The 22,960-nt window shown below is 43.5% G+C and overlaps 1 protein-coding gene across 3 annotated transcripts in view; it reads left to right on the forward strand.

Moving 5' to 3' along the window:
• The window catches only part of LOC123594577 (transmembrane 9 superfamily member 2-like), an 89,581-nt gene that overhangs the window by 46,002 nt on the left and 20,619 nt on the right, over positions 1–22,960 (forward strand). For 2 of the 3 annotated variants that reach the window (XM_045471390.1, XM_045471388.1), the window contains exons 8-13: positions 5,935–6,014; positions 9,868–9,976; positions 11,213–11,341; positions 12,586–12,709; positions 12,911–12,968; positions 22,629–22,788. In XM_045471390.1, the coding sequence (XP_045327346.1) occupies positions 5,935–6,014; positions 9,868–9,976; positions 11,213–11,341; positions 12,586–12,709; positions 12,911–12,968; positions 22,629–22,788 (660 nt within the window). Of the gene's footprint in view, positions 1–5,934; positions 6,015–9,867; positions 9,977–11,212; positions 11,346–12,585; positions 12,710–12,910; positions 12,969–22,628; positions 22,789–22,960 lie in introns of all 3 variants that reach the window. The other variant, XM_045471389.1, reaches the window with a different exon arrangement.

A 22,960-nucleotide genomic window follows, 5' to 3' on the forward strand; every position in this document is an offset into this window, starting at 1 on the left:
ATTTTAGTAAAGAAATACCTTGTGGTTTTTGTTTTTTTTTTTAATCTTTGAAAGCCAGCACATATTTCACACAGCTCATCTCACTTAGGACTAGCCACATTTCAGGTGCTGGATAGCCACATGTGACTAGGGGCCACTACCTTGGCAAAGATCTAGACCTCCCTGCTTCCTGGGAATTTCCCCTCGGGTCCACGCTTCCGCGTGTTTCCCCCCCCTTCCTGCTGCTTCTCACTCTCCGTACAGAAAATCTCACCAGGTCTCGTGACACGGATGGATTCCAGGCCCTTGGCTGGATGAACTACACTGTCTCACCCCGTGCGGACTGCGGAAGGCTTCCATGTACCTCTGGCACACGGGGTCGTTCTCGGGGTCAGTGGGGGAGGGGCAGGCACAATCCTGACGCAGGGACGGGGCAGGGAGATATGGACAGGAAGCCACACCCCATGCATACGTCAAACCACTTACAGATGTCAGGACCATGCAGCAGCTGGGGCCCTCGACCACCTGAGACCTCCTTGAACCTCCTCGACAGCCACCTGCAAACTGCTGTTTGGAAGCAGAGCTCACGGTCATCGGTGAGGTTGTGGGCCTCAGCCCCTGGTCAGGCAGCTACTGGCTACAGAAAGGTCCAGAGGCGGTATAGTGTTTAGTTACAATTCTTTTCGGGTTTTTAATTAAGCGTCTTGTGGGGCACCTGGGTGGCTCAGTCGGTTGAGCGTCTGTCTCTTGATTTTGGCTCGGGTCAGGATCCCAGGGTCGTGAGATCGAGCCCTGCTTCAGGCTCCACCTGAGCTTGGAGCTTGCTTAAGAGTCTCGCTCCCGCTGCCCCTCCCCCACACTAGTTCACGTGCTCTCTTTCTCTCTCTCTCTCTCTCTCTAAAAAAAAGAAAGCATCTTGTGTATTTTATGTTTTCAGAAAATGATTCATGTTCCCAAATGGGTATACAGTTTGGAGTTTATATAACAAATATGTTGAGAAGTTTTTTTTTTTTTTAATTTTTTTTTTCAACGTTTATTTACTTTTGGGACAGAGAGAGACAGAGCATGAACGGGGGAGGGGCAGAGAGAGAGGGAGACACAGAATCGGAAACAGGCCAGAAGTGTTTGAAGGATGGGTCATAAAGATTAATATCTGAGTGAAGACCTTTTATTCATGCATTTATATGACAGATATTTGTCGAGTGCCTACTATATGCCTAGCCTGGGAATTTTTATTAAGTAACTTCTTTACCTTCATTTTTCACAATAGTCCTCTGAAAGCAGGTACTGTTTTAAAACTCCACTTTATAGAAAAGAAAACCGAGGGGCACGTGGGCGGCTCAGTCGGCTGAGCATCCAACTCTTGGTTTCAGCTCAGGTCACAGTCTCACAGTTCGTGAGATCGAGCCCCGCATGGGGCTCTGTGCCGACAGCGCGGAGCCTGCTTGGGATTCTCTCTCTCTCCCCTCTCTCTGCCCTTCCCCCACTCTCGCTCTCCCAAAATAAAGAAATAAACTTAAAAAGAAATAAAAACGGAGACCCGTAGAGGGAAAGCCACTTGCCAAATGGCTTTTACAAATGTAAAGGATTATAAACCAAGATTAGTTTGACTAGAGAGTCCAGGCTCTTGACGCAGCCTCTATAATACATGGTGTGAGTTTAAAATGGGAAGGAATTATGGCAGGTGAATTGGCCAAGAAGGCTTTATAAGAGAGGAGTGTGAGGCATTGTGGGAAGGCCAATGGACTGAGTTAAGAGACCTAGATTTTAGGCATTTGGAGAGGAGCTAGGGTAGGGCTTTCTGGGTAAGAGTGTACATGGGAACAGTACCTATGGGGAAGAGTGAACAAAAGTCCAATTGAAAGAAAATTGTCTTCATTTGCTTATTCATTCATCAGATGATAGTAAATGCATTTTATATGCCAGGGATTAGGTGCTGGGGTCCCTAAAGGCCAAAAAGATTCAGTTTGACACCTCAGACTTTAATCGTTTATATAGTATTGGTAGGAAGTTTAGAAAGATAGACTTGGGCCAGATTTTGAATGGCCTTGAATGCCAGGCTACGTATTACTAATCACAATACTTTTATTTCAGAAACTTACCGTTTTTATACCACGAACCAAAGGTTTTGTGGCTTCATTCTAATCACATTACTCTTAGCTATGTATGTGACTTACATAAGCTTCATTTGTGGGTTGGCCTGGGATCCTAGCCACATTTATAGCATTGGGTTTTTGTTCCCCCTCCAAAGCATATTCTTGATTTGTAGGCAGCATGGGCCAGTAACTGAATTGAGAAGCAGAGAATTTTGGTGCTGGCTTGCCTCAAGCTCATACTGTGACCTTGAGCAAGTTCGTTTTGCTCTCTGAACGTCAGTTTCCCCTGTAATAAAATGAGAGAGTTGAAATGGATCAGTAGTTCTCAACCCTATCAGACTGATGTCCTCTTTTTTTTTTTTTAATTTAGAGAGAGAGAGAGCATGAGTGGGGGAGAGGGGCAGAGGGAGTGATGAGAGAGAGAGAGAGAGAGAGAGAGAGAGAGAGAGAATCAGAATCTTAAGCAGGCTCCATGCTCAGTGTGGAGCCCGACATGGGACTCGATCCCAGGATCCTGGGATCATGACCTGAGAGTGGAACTCAAGATCCCGACACTCCACTGTCTGGGCCACCCAGGCGCCCTGATGTCTTATTTTAATATCAAATGTTTTCTCTGTCTCCCTTTACTATTGTAAATTCATATTTATAGACACTAGATGATTGAACCTGTCTGTACGCCTAGTTTCAATAAACATCAGTATAACATCCTAACTATAATATAAAAGAAAAAAAGTAATTTTTAAGAAAATAGCATGTATTTCAGTACATATTTCAGTCCCCGTCAGATGCATGCACCAATGTGTTTAATCACTGTAAATGTCAGGGCTGTGAATGCAGATGAATATGAGAATATCGTCTATTGGTAGCTCAAGTACCACATCTTTCCGAGAGAGGGCATGATTTTCTGAGATGTTGATCAACTCAGTTCTGTGTTGTGCTCGTCTCCCAGGGAAGTGCCGTGTGGGTCCCGCCTTCTCTGCTGCTTAATCCCTGAAGTATCCCCTACGCATCCTCATCATGCCCCTTAGGGGGTGCTGCTCCCTCTGTTGCAATCACCTGGACCAGAAGAAACCCCAGCTGTCTGCCCATTTCATTCTTTGAGTCCCTGCGTGAATATTCTTTGAGTGACATCCATCGTGGGGTCCTGCGTCAGGATTCAAGAAGTCTGGTTTTGTTTCTACTTTTGCGGCTCGTGCCTCCGGTAGTAAACACGAAGGACTTGTTTACCTGCTGTGGTTTTGTGAGAACTGCCATGTAAAGAAGCGGAATAGCTCATTAGTGTTCGGGGGATTGAGGAAGTAGGTTTCACCACTTACTTACCTTTCTGCGTTTGTCATTTTGCTCTCAAATGTGCCTTAGGAGTTTTAAATCGTTCCTTATTTTCTTAGGGCAGAGTACCACGTGTTATGGTCTGTTATTGCCAGCAGATGGCGATGTTTGGTGCAAAAACTGTCAGGCTTACCAGCTGCAGATTTTTCTAGGCTCTCTTAGTATTTAAAATTCAAACTTCATGGTGCATATGGGAAAGTATCTCTCCTTTTTGAAAGACCCGATATGAATTAACTTGCTTAAGGCAATGGGTAGGCTGGTGAAGAGAAGCCTGTAATTCAAATTTTTACAAATTAAGTCACATTTGATGACAGGCCCAGTATTTTAGTAGAACAGCTAAGATGTATGTTTTTATGCAGTGAGTAGTTGATCTCTTGATTTATCTGTAAATTCTGATTTCCTATTTATAGGTTTTAAGTGATAATTTATTTTGAAACAGTTTCAGACCACAGAAGGATTGCCAGAACAATACAAAGAGCTCCCCCAGTCCCTTTAATCAGAACCCCCCAATTGTTAATATTTTACCTCATTTGCTCCATGGTCCACCCTTCTCTCTGTGTCCATTATCATTAGTCTTTCTCTGAATCTTTTGAGAGCTAGATGTTCTATCGCCCCTAAACGCTCCAGAGTCCCCCAGACAAGATCATTTTCCTACTAGAATAGCATACAACTAGCATATAACTCTGCAAATCAGGAATCTGTATTGCTATCACATTACCATCCCGTCCACATGCATCCATTCAAATGTTGCCAGCTGGCCAACAATGTCACTTTTTCCCTTTGTGGTTTGAGGTCCTGTCTAGGAGTATGTGTTGTTTAGTTTGTGGTCTCCAATCCAGACCCGTTCTTTAGTCTTTCTCTGTCTTTTACATCCTTAAAATTTTTATAGAGTACAGACCTTACAATCTGCAGGATGACCAGCAAACTGGGTCTGGTGGTTCTTATTTAAAAAAAAATTTAAAAAAAAAACTTTTTTTATGTTTATTTATTTTTGAGAGACAGAGCACAGTGGGGGAGGGGCAGAGAGAGAAGGAGACCCAGAATCTGAAGCAGGTTCCAGGCTCCGAGCTGTCGGCACAGAGTGCGACGTGGGGCTCGAACCCACAAACTGTGAGATCATGACCTGAGCCGGAGTCGGACGCTTAACTGACTGAGCCACCCAGGCACCCCCTGTCTGATGGTTCTTTATGACAAGGCTCGGGCTGTGCGTTCTTGGCAGGGATCGCACCACAGACTCTGATGCTGCATACATCAGGAAGTACGTGATGTCAACCTGCCCCATCACTGGTAATGTTAACCAGGATCACCTAGTCATCAGGTTTTAACTAAAATCCATCATTGAATTAAAACCCAATTAAAATCTATCATTTGGGTTTTTTTTAAGTGGCATACTTTAGGGGCACCTGGCTGGCTCCGTCAGTAGAGCGTTATCTCTTGATCTCAGGGTCATGAGTTCAAGCCCCATGTTGAGTGTGGAGCCTACTTAAGAAAAAAGTAGGGAAAAAAGCAGTGTATGTTAATTTTTCTCCATACTCCAACTCTAAACTTCGGGAAAAACACCTAACATCCAGTTTTAAATAATAAGTCATTTCAAACATTACTTAGTCAATTTGTACCAGCATTTTCCTTTTGCTAAAAGCATGTTATTGATTTGAGCGGTGATTACACTGTATTAATGGTGTAAGTGTTTATTGGGGATTCCCAGTTCCGAACTTCATCTATTGGGGATATTTTGTAAGAAACCTACTGACAGTTTGAGGTTGATCACATGTCACAGAAACAGCTTGACTGGTAATTGTATTTTCTTTCTTTTTTTAAGTTTATTTATTTTGAGAGAGAGAGAGAGAGAGAACAGGGCTGGGGCAGAGAGAAGAGGGAGAGGGGAAGAGAGAAAAGGACAGAGAGAATCCTAAGCAGGCTGCATGCTGTGAACACAGAGCCTGACTCCAGGCTCGATCCCACAAACCGTGAGATCATGACCTGAGCCAAAATTAAGAGCCGAATGCTTAACTGACTGAGCCACCCAAGCACCCCAGTCATTGTATTTTCTTATGGTTTATTCAGTATTGAAAACTACAAACCTTAAAAACAAAGCATCTTTTATAAACTTGTTGCTACGACATCTCAAAATACTTAACATATAAAAACGTAGGGGCACCTGGCTGGCTCAGTCAGAAGGGCATGCGACTCTTGATCTTGGGGTGGTGAGTTCGAACCCCATGTTGGGTATAGAGATTACATAAATAAGTAAACAAACAAATACTGAGTCTGGTTTTTTTTTAAAGGTGCTATTTCTGGTGAACAGTGGCAAGCTACAAGTACTTTCTTCCTAGTTCCTTCCTGAAATGAAGAAGAATATCACTTAATAAAAATAAGATAAAAATGCCAGGACACATCTTACTATTCCAGGAAGTTAGTAGTAAAGAAAAGGCAAAAATGTATGCAGAATAACTTTCTGTCTGTTTTAGGATTATAACCAGCAAAAGTCACTAGAAGTTTGGTCATATAACTGTCTATTTTTGTTTGTTAGGAAAACAAAAGCATCAAGTGGGCATCTAGGTGGGACTACATCTTGGATTGCATGCCTCATACCAACATTCAGTGGTTGAGGTAAGTACTTTATTTTTATTTTTTATGTTTAAGTTTATTTTCTTTAGTAACCTCTGCCCAACATGGGGCTCGAACTCAGCATGCTGAGGTCAAGGGTCGCATGCTCTTCTGACTGAGCCAGCCAGGTGCTTCTAGGTAACTACTTTATTTTATTTATTTATTTATTTATTTATTTATTTATTTATTTATTTATTTTTAAATGTTTATTTTTGCGAGAGAGAGACAGACAGACAGACAGAGAGACAGAGAGTGAGTAGGGGAGGGACAGAGAGACAGAGGCAGAATCTGAAGCAAGCTCCAGGCTCTGAGCTGTCAGCACAGAGCCCAACGCAGGGCTCAAACTCACGAGCCATGAGATCATGACCTGATCCAAAGTCGGACGCTTAACCCACCGAGCCACCCAGGCGCCCCCCCCCCACCAGGTGAGTACTTTATAAAACAAAGAGTAGGTAGCTTCAGTAGGAGAAATGTAAATATATATTTGTATTAAATATACATATATATATATCTTATATATATATCTTATATCTTATATATATGTACATATATATATATATATATATATATATCTTAAAGTTTAAGAGAGAGAGCAGGGGAGGGGCAGAGAGAGAGAGAGGGAGAGAAGCAGAGGGAAAATTCTGGGCTGAAAGCAAGGAGCCGGACGCGGAGCTCGAACCCATGAGTGGTGAGATCTATATACCTATGTGTTTTAAAAAGCTATTTTGTTACCGGAGATGATCTTGAGTGACACCTTTTCCTCCCTGTGGCTGGTTTCCCCTCTCCTTCCTCGCACACACCTCTCCACGTGCACAAAGAAAGAGAAAAAGGAAGACGGGCCTTAAATACACGCCTGCGTACGCCCGAAGGGAAGAGCGGCTTGAGGTGTCTGAGAGGTGCCTTGCAGCCTGCAAAGAGCACGGGGGGCGCAAAGTGGGCAGGGTGTGACTGCGGAAGGGGACACCGCGCGCGAGGTGAGAGGAAAACACAGTAGAGACTTGTGCTCCTGGGTTCAGAAAGTCTGAGGAAGAGGGCCAGGAGGAAGGTGGAGGCCTTACATGTGAGACACCAAGACCTTTCAAGGGGCCCTTCGTTCCCTCAGCGGGGCGGGTGACAGAGAGGACCGTGTGGGGGACAAGGTGTGTGGGGGAGGGGCTGCTCATGCCACTGGTGTGCTTCCTCGTCCCTGCGAGGCGGCCAGACGCCCTGTTGGGCTCTGGGACAGCGTGAGGGAGGCAGACGGACTTCTGCTCCCGCGAGGCTTTATGTTCGGGCGGATGCAGAGGACACGCGCTTGATCGCTCGGGAACCTTCAACAGGGCCAAACCGCAGAGGTGGAAGTTTCAGCCTGAAATGGAGGGAGGAACCAGCTGAGAACGTGACGATTGGGCGTGACTGTGGCCAAGTGCTGAGGGAGGTCGGGGGGTAGGTCAGTTTGGGGTGGAAGAAGACTATGAAAGTAAAAATGAAAGTGAGGGAAGGTGTGGTTCCGAGTATGGTCTCTTGAGGTGATGACCCTCCTTATATACCCATTGCCTTTTAAGTGAGAATAACACCCCCCGCTCCTGTGTTTCTAGACTTATTCCTTCGTGTCTTCCTGCTCTCCCCCCTCCTCCTCTGCCTCCTCCTCCTCCTCCTCATTATTATGATCATATAGTAGCTTTTCCAGAGTCTTCTGTTTGGGCAACTGTCCAGGTCCCATTTTGTCACATCCCCAGAAGTCTCTTCAGGTAAAATTTATTTAAATGGTTTCTCCAAAGGGATTGGGAGACCAAAGGGCCTCCAGATACACTGTGGGGGCTAATCTCTAGTAGTATTCGTATTTATAGCATAATAAGGAATGTACTTTGTTTCAGCCATGATCTAATTCACTTACCACATTAACAGACGTTTTAGACATCAGTCATCTTTAAAATTTTTTTAATGTTTATTTTTGAGGGAGAGAGAGAAAGCATGAGCAGGAGAGGGGCAGAAAGAGGGGGAGAGAAAATCTCAAGCACACTCCACGTTGTCGGCTCAGAGCCCCACATGGGGCTCAAACCCACGAACCGTGAGATCATGACCTGAGCTGAAACCAAGAGTCAGACGCCTAACCGAATGAGCCACCCAGGCGCCCCTAAAAGTTTTTATTTATTTATTTATTTTGAGAGGGACGCCTGGGTGGCTCAGTTGATTAAGCGTCCGACTTCAGCTCAGGTCATGATCTCGTGGTCTGTGGGTTTGAGCCCCACGTCGGGCTCTGTGCTGACAGCTCAGAGGCTGGAGCTTGCTTTGGATTCTATGTCTCCCTCTCTCTCTCTGCTCCTTCCCCACTCATGCTCTCTCTGTCTCTCAAAAATGAAATAATGTAAAAAATTTATTTATTTTCAGCATGAGAGTATGCACACGCAAGCAGGGGAGGGGTCGAGAGAGTGGGAGACAGAGAATCCCAAGCAGGCTCCGCACTGTCAGCACAGAGCCCGGCTCAGGGCTCGAACTCACGAACCGTGAGACCATGACCTGAGCTGAAGTCGGACGCTCAACCGACTGAGCCACCCAGGCGCCCCTCCTATGCTGTACCTTTTATCCCTGTGACTTACTCATTCCATAGCTGGAAGGCCGCACCTCCCACCCCCTGCACTCATCTTGCCCATCCCCCCACACCCCCTCCCCTTTGGCAGCCACAAGTGACTTATTTGTTTTATAACTGGAACTTTGCACCTCTTAATCTCCTTCATCTATTTTGCCCATCCCCCCATACTACCTCCTCTCTGGCAACCATAGACATCAATCATCTTATTGGCATCTTTTTTTAAATTTATTTTTGAGAGACAGGGAGAGTACAAGCGGGGGAGGGGCAGAGAGAGAGGGAGGGAGACAGAGGATCTGAAATGGGCTCCACGCTGACAGTAGAGAGCCTGATGTGGGGCTCAAACTCACGGACTGTGAGATCATGACCTGAGGGAAAGTCAGATGCTTAACTGACTGAGCCACCCAGGCTCCTCCTTATTGGCATCTTTCTAGAACAGTGTTGGTCTTTTCAGATTCTGGTGAAGCTTCGTTGATGTGTTCGGGTTTGGCTGGGTGGTGGGATGGCAGAAGGGATTGGTTTTGATTTGGGAATAATTTTGAAGTTTAAATTTTAGAAACAGTAAGAGCTGGGAAGTACAGTGACCATGGGGTCATTACCCTGAAGCTCATAAAAAGACCACAACCTTGGTCTCTCAGTTAAGAAGTCAGTCAGCCATTAGTTCAACCTTGATTCCTGGACTTTCATTCTCAGTTCCATGCTCTGGAATTGAGTTTCTGTTAATTGATCTTATTTAATTCTTCTTGCTTCTTTTTGGGAATGTACCCTTAAAAAATTCTAAAATCACCTTAAGAATAATGTTGCTTATATTGCTTTATTTGGTTTTGTTTGTTTCTTTTTAGTGTTTATTTTTGAGACAGAGAGAGACAGAGCATGAGCGGGGAGGGGCAGAGAGAGAGGGAGGCACAGAATCCGAAGAAGGTTCCGAGCTGTCAGCACAGAGCCCGACATGGGGCTTGACTTCACGAACCGTGAGATCATGACCTGAGCTGAAGTCGGACTTAACAGACTGAGCCACCCAGGCACCCCTATATTGCTTTATTTGTAATACAGTTTTGTGGATTATGTGTATTAATACATAATATCAATATATTGTGTATTATAATATATTAAGTTCATTTAATATACTGATGTATTCAGCTTTTGATCTAAGTTTAACCTTGGAAAAGTGGTCAACATGATGATAATTTGAATGCCTTTCTTTTATATGTACCCACATTTTCTTCTCACTGTTTAAATAAGGAACTTGAGGTTTAACTTCTCTTTTTTCTTCTTTAAATTTTCTAGTATTATGAATTCCTTTGTTATCATTCTCTTCTTATCTGGCATGGTGGCTATAATTATAATGAGGACTCTTCATAGAGATATTATCAGATACAATGAGATGAGTTCTTCTGTAAGTAAAAATGCACATATTTGATTCAGCAAATATTTGAATGCCTACTCTGTCCACTTGTCAATGTTATATTTTTACTTAGGGCATATAATACCTCGAATACAGCACATTTCGACGTCTAGCAATTTAGCCTATTATACCAAATCAGAAAGTATAGAGTTGGGTAGGTTCTATCAGAAAGTATAGAGTTGGGTATGCTCTGTGAAAGTAGAAGTCAGTTTATTAGAGAGGTATTTGTTACCCACTCTGGTTCTATTCCTTTTCATATGTTTCTGAACTTTTAAAGTATTATTTAATGTTTCCATTAATTTGGAGTATGAGATAAATGTATCAAACATTGCAAAATGTTATAATTTGGGTTAAATTTAGTTAAAAAAATCTTTTTTAACATTTATTCATTTTTTGAGAGAGAGTGAGACACAGAGTGTGAGCGGGGGAGGGGCAGAGAGAGAGGGAGACACAGAATCTGAAGCAGGCTCCAGGCTCTGAGCTGTCAGCACAGAGCCCGATGCGGGGCCTGAACTCACAAACTGTGAGATCATGACCTGAGCCGAAGTCAGACGCTTAACCGATTGAGCCACCCAGGCACCCCTCTTTTTTTTTAATAAATTTTTTTTGAGGTTAAATTTAGTTTTATCTCATTTATACTGTTTTGACTCTTATAATCATCTGTGTATTGGTGAATTTTAGATTTCTTTTTTTTTTTAAAAAAGAGAATCCTTTGTTTATCTTTTCTTTTTAAGGTTTATTTATTTTTGACAAAGAGAGTGCAAGCGGGGGTGGGGTCAGAGAGAGGGGGAACAGAGGATCTGAAGCGGGCTCCACACTAACAGCACAGAGCCTGGTGCGGGGCTCGAACTCACACACCATGAGATCATGACCTGAGCCGAAATCAGACGCTCAACCAAGTGAGCCACGCAGGTGCCCCGAATTTTAAATTTCTATAAAAATTGGCCGAATTCCTTCTGTATATTAAATCATTTCACTTTCTTCATGCAATTAAGCCAGGTGTGTTCCTTATATGAGGAACACATTCCCTCTAATGCAAAACTTAGAGTAAGGGAGTGCCTCATTTGGATGGCAGGATCACCTACCTTCCAGAGGGCTACTGTATCCAGAATGAGCCATTGGCTTCCAGTTAGTCTGTCTTTAGAGGAAAATTCATTTCCGTCTAACTTTCAGAGTTCTGGTAACTTTCTGCCACAGTGTGTTTACCAAAGATTTTCTCATGTGCAGGAAGACGCCCAGGAGGACTTTGGTTGGAAGCTGCTTCATGGGGATGTATTCAGACCACCAAGGAGTAGAATGTTGCTGTCAGTTTTCCTGGGCCAAGGAACACAAGTTTTGATCATGACGTTTATCACCTTAACGTAAGTAGGCTCAGATCGATATGCGTCATCTTAAACATTCTTAGTGAACTGTTGCCGTATGTTAGATTTTGATCCGCGTGTACAAAAGGGCCTTGAAAATACCCTAAAGTTTAAGAAAATGTATGTTTTATGGTACTTACAATTCTATCTTCTCAAATTCAGGATAGGAGTCTGAATATGTTCCTGTCTCCGGGACCTTTCATGGCTTCTTCAGTTGTGAATAATTTATTGCGCTGTCCAATACACAAAGTCCTTGCTTTGCAAAAGAGAAGCTTTCTTGAAAATCAGCATGTGGGTAGAATCATATTTTAAGTGGACTAAGGGAATTCATAACTAAACACTAGCATTTTGAAATGCTGTGGCAAGCCTAAGTGCTGGTCTTTAAACGTATGAACAGAATGGCATCTTAGGAGGCTCACAATGGCTGTTGAACCCTGGCTGCCTTCACGTATAAAGTAAAAATGGAGCCTGTCAATTTTTGATGGCCAGAGTGGTGATTTTCATAAACAAGGCTGCTATAAAAAAAAAAAAAAAAAAAGGCTTGTTAGGTGTTTCAGATGTCAGTGCTAACTTCAAAATTCAGCTTTCAAGATTGTATTTTCCTGAGACCAAGTCTCGCTTTGATTAAAAAAAATTTTTTTAATGTTTATTTTTGAGAGAGAGAGAGAGAGAGAGAGAATAGGGGAGGGGCAGAGGGAGAGAGGGAGACACAAAATCTGAGGCAGGCTCCAGGCTCTGAGCTGTCAGCACAGAGCCTGACATGGGGCTCGAACTCATAAACTATGAGATCATGACCTGAGCCAAAGTCGGATGCTTAACCGACTGAGCCACCCAGGTGCCCCACTGCTTTGATCTTTTTTTTATTCTTCCCCTTGAATACAAGGAAGCAGAAGGAAATTTTTGTGGGAAAATGATTTTCTGTTTACGGAATGATACTAGAGTAGGGGGGATTGTTTATTTAATTTTGATTTAAATGGTGAGGTAAAGACTAAATCCAACTTGGAAACTGAACTTCACTTGCCTTGTCTTGAAAATCACACCTTTTCATTAAGATAAAATTGTCATTAGTTAAGTGAATAACATTCATTCACAGTGTCACTTAAGATCTCACATGACAGAATATCCTTGTGTGCTGTTACACATAATATGTCTTAATCAGTGGGTCTTTAATTTATTACAAAGTCTTGTGTGCTTCTGAGGCTATGATCGTAACTGGTTTGATATTTCTTTTTTGTGCCTTTAGTTCTGGCCTGCCTTGGTTTTCTATCCCCCTCCAACCGAGGCGCTTTAATGACCTGTGCCGTTGTGCTCTGGGTCCTTCTGGGAACCCCTGCCGGATATGTGTCTGCAAGAATGTATAAGAGTAAGCATTACATCTGCTCTCATTCCAGTAAGTTCATGTGTTCAGTGTAGAAATTAAAAGGCCGTAAAACACAACATTTGAGAATCGCATGGGGCATTTTAGCCGACCCATCCAAAGGTACTTGTGTCCTGGTCATAAAGTAGGTCTAAAGTGGACTGAATCAAGTTGCGACAGTAACTCTTCTGTCTTTTCCTTCCTCAGCACTTAAAGGTGTTAAATGGAAGACAAACTTTTTGCTGACGGCACTATTATGTCCTGGGTGAGCATTGCACGTTCTCCGTTCTCTATGCAATTACACTCTTCCTTAGACTTCGTCTTGGAGAAATCATCGTAGGCGATAATGAAGGGTCGAAGGGAGAGGAGTTTTCTGTAGCGGCAGCATTCTCTCTTTGTACAGCGTAGCCTCGAGTGCAAAGAGAGAGCCAGGGTGCTGCTGTATTGAATTTTGATCTTCGGTCTTGGAGCACATTTCATAAATGCTCATCTCAGTTATACATCTTGCATTATATACCATATTAGAATGACAATTTAGGCACCACCTGTGTTAGTCCCCTTGTCGCTGCCTTCTGTGATTCTTTCTTCCCGTCTCCCCTAGTGACTGCAGTGTCATTAGTGATTGCAGTTCGGGGGTAGAGTCATTGTCCAAGGGGGAGTGGGCAGGGCCGCACAGTGGCTGTGTGAGTAGCGCCGTCATCCCCCTAGTTACAGACGTGCGGGCTTGGTGGCCAAGCCGGGGAGCAAGTGTTCAAGGTCACGTGGGATGTCGGTAATAGAGCGCTATATATAACCGAATGTCCCCCCTGCATCCCATCCTGGGATCTTTCCACAGAACCTTGCTGATGAAGTGCTGACTCACTTAGGGTTTCATCTCCTTAGCTCGGGCTGCCCTACCAAAATCCATAGACTGGAGGGGCGCCTGGGTGGCTCAGGCGGTCGGGCATCTGACTTCGGTTCAGGACATGATCTCAGTTTGTGAGCTCGAGCCCTGCGTCCGGCTCTGTGGGCTCTGTGCCGCCGGCTCAGAGCCCGGAGCTTGCTTTGGATTCTGTGTCTCCTTCTTTCTCTGCTCCTCCCCGACCTGTGCTGTCTCTGTCTTTCAAAAATAAATAAATGTAAAAAAAATCCCATAGAGTGGGGGGAGGGGGCTGAAACAAAACAATACACATTTGATTTCTCATAGTTCTGGAGGCGGAAATGTTGGAGATCAGGGCACCAACAGGGTTGGGTCCTGGTGAGAAGTCTCTTCCTAGCTCGTTGACGACTGCAGTCTTGCTGTTTCCCCACATGGCAGACAGAGACAGTAAACTCTCTAGTGTCTCCTCTCATAAAGGCACTAATCCCATCATGAAGGCCTCATCTAAGCTTAATCACCTCCCAAAGGCCCCACCCCCAAATACCATTACCTTGTGGATCAGTGCTTCAATATATGAATTTGGGGAGGGGGACACAACTCAGTCCATAGCACGTTTCATTTCTCATATTCTTTCCTTGATGTTATGAAGGAAAGGTCTTTTTAAAAAAGGTTTATTTATTTTGAGAGAGAGAGACAGACAGACGGACAGACAGCACACGTGGGGGAGGGGCAGAGAGAGAGGGGGAGAGACAGTCCCAAGCAGGGTCTGCACTGTCAGCCAGGAGCCTGATGCCGGGCTCGATCCCACAAACCACGAGATCATGACCTGAGCTGAAATCAAGAGTCAGATGCTTAAACGACTGAACCACTCAGGCTCCCCACCTCCCCCCCCCCACTTTTTTTGTTTTTTAAGGAAAAACTAGTGGATTCTATCTTAATTGTCATGTACTTTAGTTCCTATTTGATTTTTTTTTAACGTTTATTTATTTTTGTGACAGAGAGAGACAGAGCATGAACAGGGGAGGAGCAGAGAGAGAGGGAGACACAGAATCTGAAACAGGCTCCAGGCTCTGAGCTGTCAGCACAGAGCCCGACTCGGGGCTCGAACTCACGGACCGTGAGATCATGACCTGAGCCGAAGTCGGACGCTTAACCGACCGAGCCACCCAGGCACCCCCTTTAGTTCCTATTTGTTACCAAATTCCCATGTCCTTGATGCTAGAAGTATGTCCCCATAGTGGAAGAGGTCCTATAATGAAAGTTATACATAGTAAACTCAGTTACATTATATGCTGATTGGTGGCAAAGGGAGAGCAAAATGCTTTAACAATGCTCTGTGGCTGTGCATGATGCCGTGAATGAGGCAACGCAGTGATAGATTCTGTAGACCCATAACCTTTTATCTCCATGTGGCTTGTTTTCCTTGAAACTCCAGGGAAAAAGAGATCATCGAGAGGATTGAACATTACGAGTTTGCACATCAAATACAGGAACCTCAGAATTTTTGACTTATTTAAAGTAAGGGCAGTGCAGTCCCCTCCCCCTCCCCACCTTGACTAGAGCCATCTGCTTTTCCTGTAACTGTTTTCAAGGGAACTAGAATGGGTGGTCTTCTCTGAGGTGAATGCTTTATTACATTTCTGTAAGAAAGCAATGTCCTTGACAATATTTCAGCTATTTGTTGCTTCAAGTTCAAGACTCAAATGAATCCCACACTGGATAAATTTGGCAGCAAAGTGCCATTGTGCAAGTGTCATTATACTGGGTTGTACTACAAGGGGCATCACATGCAGGAACCAGTCCACAAACCGTCCGCTGTTCTCTGCTTTAGTCCGTTACTCTTTCGGTACACCCAGCGTGGTCTTTTTGGTTATGTTTTGCTTTCGTTCTTACCCTATTTAAGGCATTATCCTAGGCACTGTAGAGGAAATTAAATACAAATTGTCTCTGAAACTGTGTCTTCGTGGCTTAAGAGGACTAATACTGGCCCAGCGTTCATCACACAGATGTTACATCTTACTGTAAAAAGAAGTTACATCATGGAAATAGACAATGTAAGGGGCGCCCGGGGGGCTCAGTCAGTGAAGTGTCCGACTTCGGCTCAGGTCATGATCTCACGGTCCGTGCGTTCGAGCCCCGCGTCAGGCTCTGTGCTGGCAGCTCGGAGCCTGCTTCGGATTCCGTGTCTCCCTCTCTCTCTGCCCCTCCCCTGCTCCTGCTCTGTTTCTCTCTGTCTCAAAAATAAATAAAAACGTTAAAAAAATTTTAAAAAAAGAAAATGTAAAAGAGTTAGAATATATCATATCGCTAAGCTTGATGAGCCAAATTGAACAATCAATGTCTGAGAAAAGCATTAGCATTCCCAATGTGCTATGAGCTGTTCTCATCATGTTTTCCGTGAGATTGACTGTGAAGCATGTTTTACACAGAGAAATTCAAAAATTCGAGTAGAAATCCATAATTACATGGTTCAGGTTTACATGGACTTTGAGATGACGCGGTGTCAAGACACAGTTTTGTCAAAGTAAAAAAAAAAAAAAATGTTTTTGATTTGAAAAGCAACTGGGAACAGTGGTTGTGTCCTGGGTGGGTTTTCGGGGGGCTGGGGGACAGGAATGTGAAGGAGACTATTTGTATTAGATTTACTTTTCGCTCTTTTTTTCCCCACCTTTTTGCATCATGTACCATATGCACGTGTTACCTATTTTAAGTAATTTCATTATGAACAACAGTAACACCAACTCAGAACCATATATTAAAGGGGAGAGGTAGTGCTAGAAGCTAACGGCACAGGCTTTAGAGTCGGACACACACACGCGCGTGTGCACGCACACACACGTACCCTATACTGCAAACGTATAGAGTGGTTCATTTCCCAATTCTACCTCCTCCTAGTTACCGGGCCTTGAGCACATTGTGAATAACGCTGTGATGAACGTAGGCGTGCACGTACCTCTTTGAGATCTTTGTCTTCTGTTCCGTTGCGTAGATATTTTCTGCGGTGCCATTTCTGTTCCCTTGTCATCTATTTTACCATTTTTTTTTTGAGTTATTCTCTTAGTGGTTACCTTACAGATTACAATTAGTGTCCCAATTTACACCAATCTAGTTCGGATGAATCCCAGCTTAATTTCAATATTAGACAAAACTTTGCTCCTATCAAGCTCCTTTCTCACCTCCCTTCTTCGTGCTGACACTGCCATACAAATTACGTCTTAATACTTTGTATGCTCGTCAGCACAGATTTGAAATTATTGCGCTACACAGGTGTCTTTTAAATTCGGCAAAAAAAGAGCTTCAGATAATATTTACTAATCATGGCCTGTTGGGCAAGCGATGTTACCTCTCTAATCCTGGGTTTCCTCATGGGTCATATGGGAATAATGGTATCCCTTTCCTCCTGGTTGAGCTGTGAGGATTAAACGGGATAACGTATGTACCGCATTTGGAACAGCGCCTTGCACACACTAAGTGCTCAGTGAATGGTAGCTGTGGTTATTAGCAACCCTTCTGCTATCATGCCTTTGCTCATGCTGTCCCGTCTTTCTGTGTTGTTCCACCTTTTTGTAATCACTTCTTTCCAACCCTCCGATGCCAGATTTCTATTCATTGTTTTAAGCCCCAGCTCAAATGCCACCATTTCCATGTTTGAAATTGTACAGTGTCTCTCACCATCGCTATACTACTTATCACAGTGTTCCTTAGATTACAGTTATTTGTGATACGTCTTATTCTGCATTCTAACGTTCATGAGGGTGAGTATGAGGTCTTATTCATTTCTGTATCTTTCACAGTGTGTAACCAGGTGGCTTGTACAGAGTATAAGTGCCTCATATGGAATAAGTACTCAGTAAATAATCACTGTCTGATTGAATCAAGTGAATAATTTAAAAGCGCAAAACAGATTCAGTTTCCTAGTTCTGTTAGTAGAACTAAATGCAATTAAAATTTTTTTAATTTTTTAAATTTTATTTTAGAGAGAGAGTATGAGTGGGGGAGAGGGACAGAAGGGGAGAGAGAGAGCATCTTAAGCAGGCTCCACACTCAGTGGAGAGCCCAGTGAGGGGCTCGATCCCATGACCCTGGGATCATGACCTGAGCCGAAATGAGGAGTCGGACGCTCAACTGACTGAGCCACCCAGGCACCCCTGAATGCAGTTTTAAAGCAGTAAACAGGCATGATACAAAGGATATATTTCCCTCAAGTGGTTTAAGGGCCCTCTTAGGTCGATGGGAGAGAAAATCGTAAGGTACTGGCATTCTTATTTCTTAGAAAGTAGTAGGTTGAAAGAGAAGTTCAGTGCCTCGCAGTGTATATAAATGTGTGAGTAGCTGATACAGTGGCATAAATGGGCAGTGTAAAACTGGCTTCAAATTTATTATTTAAAAAAAAATCAGGCTTTACATTTAAGAGGAGAAGCATTTAGACTAATGAACATTTATGCTCCCTACAAGAAATTGAAGAAAGTAAGATTATGAAACTATATACGTTTCCTTCATGTAACCCCAAAAGTGGTAGGAAGGGAAAAGAAGAGGCAGCATAGTTTGATGGTCATGCACCCAAACTTAACAATTAGAAGAAGCAAGTCTGAATTCCAGCACTTAATATTAGGCAGTCAGTATTAGCTAAGTGACTTTGGGGAAGTCCTATCCCCTTCCTGATTGTCCATTTCCTTGCCTGTGATGCCTGTGTCACAGAGTCGTTCAGAGAAATAAATAAACTAATGGATTGTGAAATTGTTTTGTGAGCTCTAAAGTATTTTTGGTCACTCTTTTCTTCTGTGTTCCTACTGCTCTGTGTTTATCATCTGCTATAGCATTTTCCGTGTTGTGTTGTAATTTATTTGTTTATCTCTGTCCCCCGCTAGACTGAGCTTTGCAGAGCAAAGATTTTTATTTATCTTTGAACACCAGGGCCTAACACATAGGTACTCAATAAATGTTTGATGAGTGTGTGAATAAATGTTTCAGGTAGGAGATGAACCCAGATGACCTCTCAAGTTTCCTTTTAGTTTTGCTGTTTAAGATTCCATGAAAAGGTCTAGAAATAATTAGAGACCAACAAAGGAAGAACTATTTAGAATATAAAAACTTGAAACTGAAGGGCAGTTACAGAATTGTTAAACACATATTAACATTCTAGAATGTACTTTCAAAAGGGAAATCGTTGAGACAGGTTAATTGAGTTTATGTATAAGAAGGGAGGTTATGATTTGTCAAGTGAGAAGTAATTTTTCCTGGCCATGGAATGATAACGGCTGAAATGAATCTCTCAAAAGCTAGGAAATTTGGCAGAGGAATACCATGGCTAAACAAACTCATTAGAGCAGAAAGGTATTAAGAAACATTTGAAGAAGTAAGGTTAAATCATGGGAAACCAGCCTCCCTTATTAAGATGCCAGAAACCAATGAGACCTAAGGTGGAGGTTTACCGTGGTTGTATTTGTTGTTGTTTGAAAGGGTTCAAAACCACAGCTCCAGCAGGGGCAAAGTATGAGCCTGGAAAAAGCACAATGTCCCTACCTACATAGATTTAGTACGCAGAAGAGATTGTACACACAAGGCGGGGGTGGGGGGGGGGAGGGGAGGCAGAAATAGTAAAATGAAGGAGCAAATGGCTGAAGTCGGTTTATCATGAGAGATGAGGAACATCCAAAAAAAAAAAAAAAAAAAAAAAAAAGATCCCGAATCAGAAATTGGAAGGCAACATTAAATCCTAGAATTGGAATGGACCTTGAGAACACTTCCAACTACAGGACTAAACCAGAGATTCCCTCGACGGGAGACCTCAAAGCCTTACCTGGTGCCTCATAATGTGGATGTTACCATGTTCCCTCTCTCTGGTCTTTGACTAAATGTCTGGGGGAAGAGAAGATACACCCGATTGGTGGTGGGGGGAGGTCCCCACCATAGAGGCTTTAGTATAGCATAGTGGGATGGAAACAGCTTGCCCTTAAAGAATCACACACACACGTGAATTCGAATCCTAGCTCTGCCTCTTATCAGCTGTCTGTCTGACCTTGAGGAATTATTTAATATCCCTAAAAGACATTAAGAACTCTGTCTAGGGGCGCCTGGGTGGCTCAGTCAGTTAAGCATCCGACTTCAGCTCCGATCATGACCTCACGGTATGTGAGTTCGAGCCCCGCATCAGGCTCTATGCTGACAGCCTGGAGCCTGTTTCCGATTCTGTGTCTCCCTCTCTCTCTGACCCTCCCCCACTCACACTCTGTCTCTGTCTCTCTCTCGAGACTAAACATTAAAAAAAAATTAAAAAAGAACTCTGTCTATTCAAGTAACTCCTATTTTGCACACGCCTGGGTTGTCTATCTAATTTTCCTTTCTTTCGTTTTTTTCTTTTCAATTTTTTTCTTTTTCCTCCAGTTTTGTTGAGAAACAATCGACATACATCGCAGTTCAATTTACATATATTGTGAAATGAGTCCCACAAAGGGTTCGTCTCACGTCCGTCATCTCACGTAGATACAATAAAAAGAAAAGTAAGGGAAAAGAAGGAAAACAAATCTCTCCTTGTGATGATGAGAACTCTTGAGGATTTACTCTCTTAGCTTCCCTGTCACACGGCCGGCCGTGTTAGCTGTAGTCATCACATTGTACATCACGTCCCCAGGACGTACTTATCTTCTAACCGGAAGTTTGACCACCTTCCTCCAATCCGTGCCTCCACCCTGGCCCCAGAAACCACAAGTGTGATTTTCTTCTTCTAGGAGTTTGGTTTGCTTTTGTTTGCGTTTTAGATTCCACGTGTAAGGAAGATCATACAGTGTTTGTCTTTCTCTGACTTATTTCAGTCAGCGTAATGCCTTCAAGGTCCATCCATGTTGTGGCAAATGGTAGGATTTCCTCACTTTTTAGGCCGAATAATATGCTAATGTATATGTGCACCACACCTTCTTTATCCACTCATCCTTCGATGGGCACTTAGGGTGTCTTCATTTCTTCTTCTCTTCCCCCCCCCCCCGCCCTTATCCTCCTTCTGACGTGGGACTCAGCCCACGAGCCTTGAGATCATGACCTGAGCCGTTACCAAGAGTCGGACGCTTAACCAACTGAGCTACCCAGGCACCCCTAACGCTGCTTTCTAAGACATATCATTAGCTTTATATCCCAACCCTTTTACTGAGGTTTTAATTCTCCTTGTCATATTTCTAATTCCTCTTGCTTCATGGTTGCAGTGCCTCCTCTAATCTCTCCAAGGATGTCAGTCACAGATTTTCCTTTGTAAAATTTTCTTCTGAGCTTCAGGGACCTTCTCTGAGAGACTAGACCTCCAGTCTTCTGCTGGGGTCAGGAAGGGAAGTTCCTTGGCTCTGCAGAGTCGGGAGGGAGCCGGCAACCCTGTCAGTGTCTTAGGCTGACTTCCCACCAGTCCTGGTTTTAGCCACTCCTTACCCCCCACCTCCAGAGGAACCTGGCGCTACAAATCCCTGAGCCTTTGTTGGAGCTCCTTGGTGTCAGCGGAGTTGCCTCTCAGCTTTCCCTACGGACGACTCGGGATCCCAGGTCTCCCTGTTCTACTAACTCAGTTACTACTTGTCCTTCTGCTGTCTGGTTTACAAAATTGGTTGCTTCTCTCCTGTGTCCCCCACCCTTGTGTATTCATACCCTTTTAAAGTTCTTTTACCATAATTTTATCAGAGTTTTGAGGAGGCAGCAGAGCCAAAGGTGTGATTTCCCTGTACCATCTTTGACCAAACCTCTTAATTCTTCATGTGTTTCATATCCATCACTTAGGTTTTAACCATCACCACACTATACTGTTTCTTACCACTTCTTATCTAGTCTCCTGGTCTCTAGTTTCTCTTCCTTTAGGTCTGTCCTTTGCCATGCTGTGGACTCCTCTGCCGGGAAGACTGTATTATGTACCTCACAGCTTTGAGCGTAAAAACCCTCCGGCCGCTTCTGGACGTCCGCATTCCTTACCCTGCCATTCAAAGCCTTCCACAATCTAGCCTCTGCCCACCTTTTCAACCTCATGTTTTAGGCTTTCAGAAACACTCACATCCATATGGTTGCCCATACTCACCTGTAGCACTGAGCCAACTTGTCTGGAACAAATAGGGGCATGACAACTGGGCTTGCCTGGTGATTTATCCAGTAGATTCAGCAGCTGACCTGTTGATTTTGAGCGATTGACTTAAAGCTCTTGCTTTAAGTGAACATTTATTGGATTTGAGGCTTGTAGCCTATTTCAGTCTAGGATTCTAAAATCTGTCTTTAGGGGCACCTGAGTGGCTCGGTTGGTTAAGTGTTTGACCCTTGATTTCTGCTCAGGTCATGATCTGTTTGACCCTTGATTTCTGCTCAGGTCATGATCTAGCAGGTTTCGTGAGCTCAAGTCCTACATCGGGCTCTGCACGGGCAGCTCGGAGCCTGCTTGGGATTCTCTCTCTCCCTCTCTTTCTCTCTGCACCGCCCCCCCCCCCCCCAGGGTCTTTGTCTCTCTCTCAAATAAAAACTTCGCAAAATTAAAAAAAATCTGTTCTTATTATGCATTTTCTTTTTTTTTAAGTTTATTTATTTATTTATTTTGAGAGAGAGCACGCAAACGGGTGAGGGGCAGAGAGAATCCCAAGCAGGCTCCGCACTGTCAGCGCAGAGCCTGATGCCAGACTCCATCCCACGAACCGCGAGATGAGATCATGACCTGAGTCGAAACCAAGAGTCGGACGCTTAACTGACTGAGCCACCCAGGCGCCCCTAGTCTATGCATTGTCTTTATTGTGTTCGCTCTATTGCATATTGAGTTTTTTCCGTGGCATATTACTCCCCATCTCATTTATTTTCTGGACTCTGGGGGTGCAAAGATGTGTAGGATGTGGAAATGATGTCCTATAATGAACTGCTATCTTATTATATGGTATTGGGTTTAAGTCCCAGCTCAATGACTGGTTTCCCACAGTGAGATTTACTATTCTTTTAGGGTATAGCCTTATAATTTATTATATCCTTCTCACCAAAAGAACGTTCTGATATTCACCTCAAGTATGAGTTTAACATTTTCATGAAAGCATATTGCTTCCTGATGACTCTTTTTCTCCCCAGTGTCGTCTTTGCCGACCTCTTTTTTATGAACGTGATTCTTTGGGTGGAAGGTTCATCGGCTGCCATCTCCTTTGGTACTCTGATAGGGATTCTTGCAATGTGGTGTGGAATTTCAGTACCCCTAACATTTGTGGGTGCGTACTTTGGAGCCAAGAAAAAGGTAAATTTCTAAAATACTGCTTTTGACCATTGACTGATGTCTGAAATAATACCTCAACGTGTATATTACTATACATGGAATGTGAAATGTACCATTGGAGAAAACTGCGAAGAATAATCCTATTTATTTATTTCTTCATTTATTTAAATGTTTATTTATTTTTGAGAGAGAG

Source organism: Leopardus geoffroyi, chromosome X (genome assembly GCF_018350155.1).
Source record: "Leopardus geoffroyi isolate Oge1 chromosome X, O.geoffroyi_Oge1_pat1.0, whole genome shotgun sequence".
NCBI classification, from domain to species: domain Eukaryota; kingdom Metazoa; phylum Chordata; class Mammalia; order Carnivora; family Felidae; genus Leopardus; species Leopardus geoffroyi.